The sequence below is a fragment of the Morone saxatilis genome, unplaced genomic scaffold, assembly GCF_004916995.1.
Source record: "Morone saxatilis isolate NCDOM2014 unplaced genomic scaffold, NCSU_SB_2.0 Contig10, whole genome shotgun sequence".
In the NCBI taxonomy this organism is placed as follows: domain Eukaryota; kingdom Metazoa; phylum Chordata; class Actinopteri; family Moronidae; genus Morone; species Morone saxatilis.
The window spans coordinates 14,728,657-14,731,849 of record NW_023339652.1 but is presented as its reverse complement, the minus strand read 5'-3'; the positions used below and the strand labels follow the sequence as shown (position 1 = coordinate 14,731,849).

Sequence of the window (3,193 nt, the reverse complement as noted above, 5' to 3'; positions counted from 1 at the left end):
AAAAAAACCCTAAATGCTAACCTCAGTTTTCCTATCATGCACAAAGGGGGCATCAAAATGACAGCTGGTTCATACTTGAGGGAAGGTGTGGTTAATGAAAGGCTTTCACAGCAGCGTGGTGCTGGTCGATGGATTATCAGTCTCCATCTAATTTCCTTTTTGCAGTTTTGCGGCTAATGCACGCACTGTCTAATGGAAGGATATGAGCAGTAAAGTGAGATGGTGGTTTTTTAGATTAGATAAAATGTCCATAACTGCTGAGGGCTGGACCACCGTAGCTGAGAGAAGGAAGTGAAGAAGAAGAGGAAACACAGAGTACCGAAGGTTATATCAGAGGAGTCGGGGTGGGGGGGTGGGTGATTCAACAGATAATTTGTTGTTGCAGGGTGTTTATGTGTCCACTGCTCCACTAATGTACATTTTATGTGCTGAAATCTAAATAACATTAAGGAGCACATGCCTAAATGTTCCATACATGTCTGGCTATGCTTTAGTAACACATGTAGCTAGCTTACTGTCAAACATTTGATATAACATGGTTGGCAGGATTACTGTTACAGTCAGCATGATTCTTAAAATAGTACATATAACAGTACAAACATATTTCTGTTCAAACTAAAATCACAAATACAGAAATCTCTCATATGTATAAAACACAACTGAACTCGTATGACAAGGTAACATGTGAGTTAATTTGTGGTGTCAGTATTTACAGACTCCAGCAACTGTAGTTCCACAAACTTCACTGTCAAACCCGCAGAATTACAAAGAATTTGATTATCTAAGTACAGCTGCTTCAGTTTCACATTTGTACATGCTAACTCATGATTGGTCATATTTTGCTGCACTCTCTATTTTAATGATATTTAAATGCTTTGTAATTAAATGATGTGACCATTCATTACAGAGTTGTTTATTTAACAAAGCCAGTCTGTGTCTGACCTGCGTTAAATCATGTTGTTCTCAATGTGAAACACTTGAATATGTGTCAGTGCAAAAACACCAAAATATCACTGATTATACACTGATTTAATAGATATTGTAATTTCACATTTTCCAACGTGTTATTTAAATAGTACTTCCACTTATCGCAGCTTAACATGTGCAATTTGTTGGTAGTCTTTTTGCAACTCTTTTTTTTTCGAAACACAGAAACAAGCTAGCATTTTTTGAATTTGCAGGTCCCTAACCTCAAGGGCAATGTTTTTTTTAATGGGTTTCAGGTAAGTTGCCTGAAATGAGGTCTGTGGTGAACAAAAGCTTGAGATTTTACAACATAAAATGCATCAGTAAATACCCCACCTGTGAATTTTGAAGCTTTTACGTTTCTTGAAAAGGCAGTTACTAACAAGTGGCTAAATGAGACATCAGAGGTTGTCTGTGACATTAAACGTCAGCACTAGTCCACCATTACAGCCTTGTGTCACTGTAGAAATTGAAAAATCCCATTGGCTTTTAGTCAAAAGGTACCAGATCAATGCAAACATTCCCGGGTTGGCCAACAAAAGTTTGTCATCCCTGCAGCACTTTCTATTACCCAAATTGTAAAAGAACCCAGACTTAAATAAGCATGTCTGCATCTAGTATCATGAACTTCTCTATCTAGCTGAGGGGTAGGGTATGGTCCATACCATGTGGGTTTATTGATGTGTTTAATCTGAGAAATGCTGAGATGTTCCACTTCTTTGAAATAAGTGTTTTCATCAAAAGTATGACTGTCAAGAGGTGCTTCCTTAAACACAGCTTAATTTAGGGTTTCTCAGAAGCAGCACATCAATGTTAAGGTGCGTGCAATGTCCTCCTACTTGTGAAAAACTGGCTATTGGCTCCAACATCTGGGCCATGTAACATTTGTTTATTTAAATCAGACAAAATCTAGTTTTTTCCTTTTAAGGATGTATGCCATATCTGCAGTGGTTGAGCAAGTATTAGGTAAAAAACTTCCACACACAATGTGGACATCTTCATGTGCTAAGGACAGCTTATTGATCAACCCAAGCCTTTTTTTTCAACATTTGTTTTCCTGTCACACCCCTCATTGCTGTGATCAAACATCTTTCACTCTCATTTTCAGTCTTAATGTTTGACAGCAAACAGATCAGATATTTCCAGCCAGTAAGATGGAAGGGTAACGTTTTTCAGTTTCTCTTGTGTAACCCAGGTCCTCGAAACTGTATTCTACACATACACCATAAAAAGGTTGTTTTTAACTCTGCTTGATAAGTCTAAAGGTGAATAAATTATGTTTAGCTCAACAAAATACCCGTTTATTAAACGTTGTGTTAAGTTATCTGATGTATATTTTTGTCAGGGTTTTTCAGAACTTCTCTGCTGTGCAAATCCAGGAAATCAGTTTTTCAACTTGTGGTTAATACAGCGTGTGTTTTAAAACTTTACTGCTTTGCATTTTCAAAGGGGCCTTAAAATACAAAGAGAGGAAGTGGCTCAGCGAGTATGGGAATGTATGTCTGTATGCAGTTGGTACTATGTGGCAAACCACCTTTATATGCACAGACCTGAAATTTAGACGGGTTCAAAAAACTGACCCACAATTTGTAAATTCAATATCATAGCATTATTTAAACACAAGGTCTGTGTGTATTAGACTATTAGGGGTACTGTGTATTTATTTAGTTACTATGAAGATTAGACAGTTTTGTACTTCTAAAACTAAAAAACAGAACTAAGAAATGGGAAGAGTTAATGACTGCTTCCACATGTACAAGCATAACTGACTCAACTTGATGTGACGTACTGTAAAAACAACAATACGCAAACACACCATGCATAGTTTGGTAGTTTTCCCATTTGTGTGAAGTAAATAAACCACCACACACAAAATGACCTGTTGTTTGGACTCAAGTAATCGACTCACATGTACAAATGCCCTGACATGTACAAAGTGTGTCTGTGTGTGTGTGTGTGTGTGTGTACCAGGGAGGTGAAGTCTTGAGCCTGCCACAGCAGCCAGTCCTCACTCAGTGTGTATAGAGCTTTCTCTGTCACACAGTCCACAGGTCCTTTTGCTGTCTGCTGCGTGAGAGCGCTCACCATCAGGAACAAGTGTTGGCCAACACTTTCCTGCAAAGAATTAGAACCAGGAACTCAGTTGGTCAAACGGGGCACAGAAGCCACTGTAACTTCATGAAGAGCTCTCTGCGGTGTTAACCAGAGCAGGGAAAAAGTTAAATTT

At 38.3% G+C, this 3,193-nt stretch overlaps 1 protein-coding gene across 1 annotated transcript in view; it reads right to left on the bottom strand.

The window, feature by feature from the left end:
- The window catches only part of plxnc1 (plexin C1), a 19,213-nt gene that overhangs the window by 7,354 nt on the left and 8,666 nt on the right, over positions 1-3,193 (bottom strand). The window contains exon 5 of the mRNA XM_035676069.1: positions 2,935-3,081. Coding sequence (XP_035531962.1) covers positions 2,935-3,081 — 147 coding nt within the window. The remainder of the gene's footprint in view (positions 1-2,934; positions 3,082-3,193) is intronic.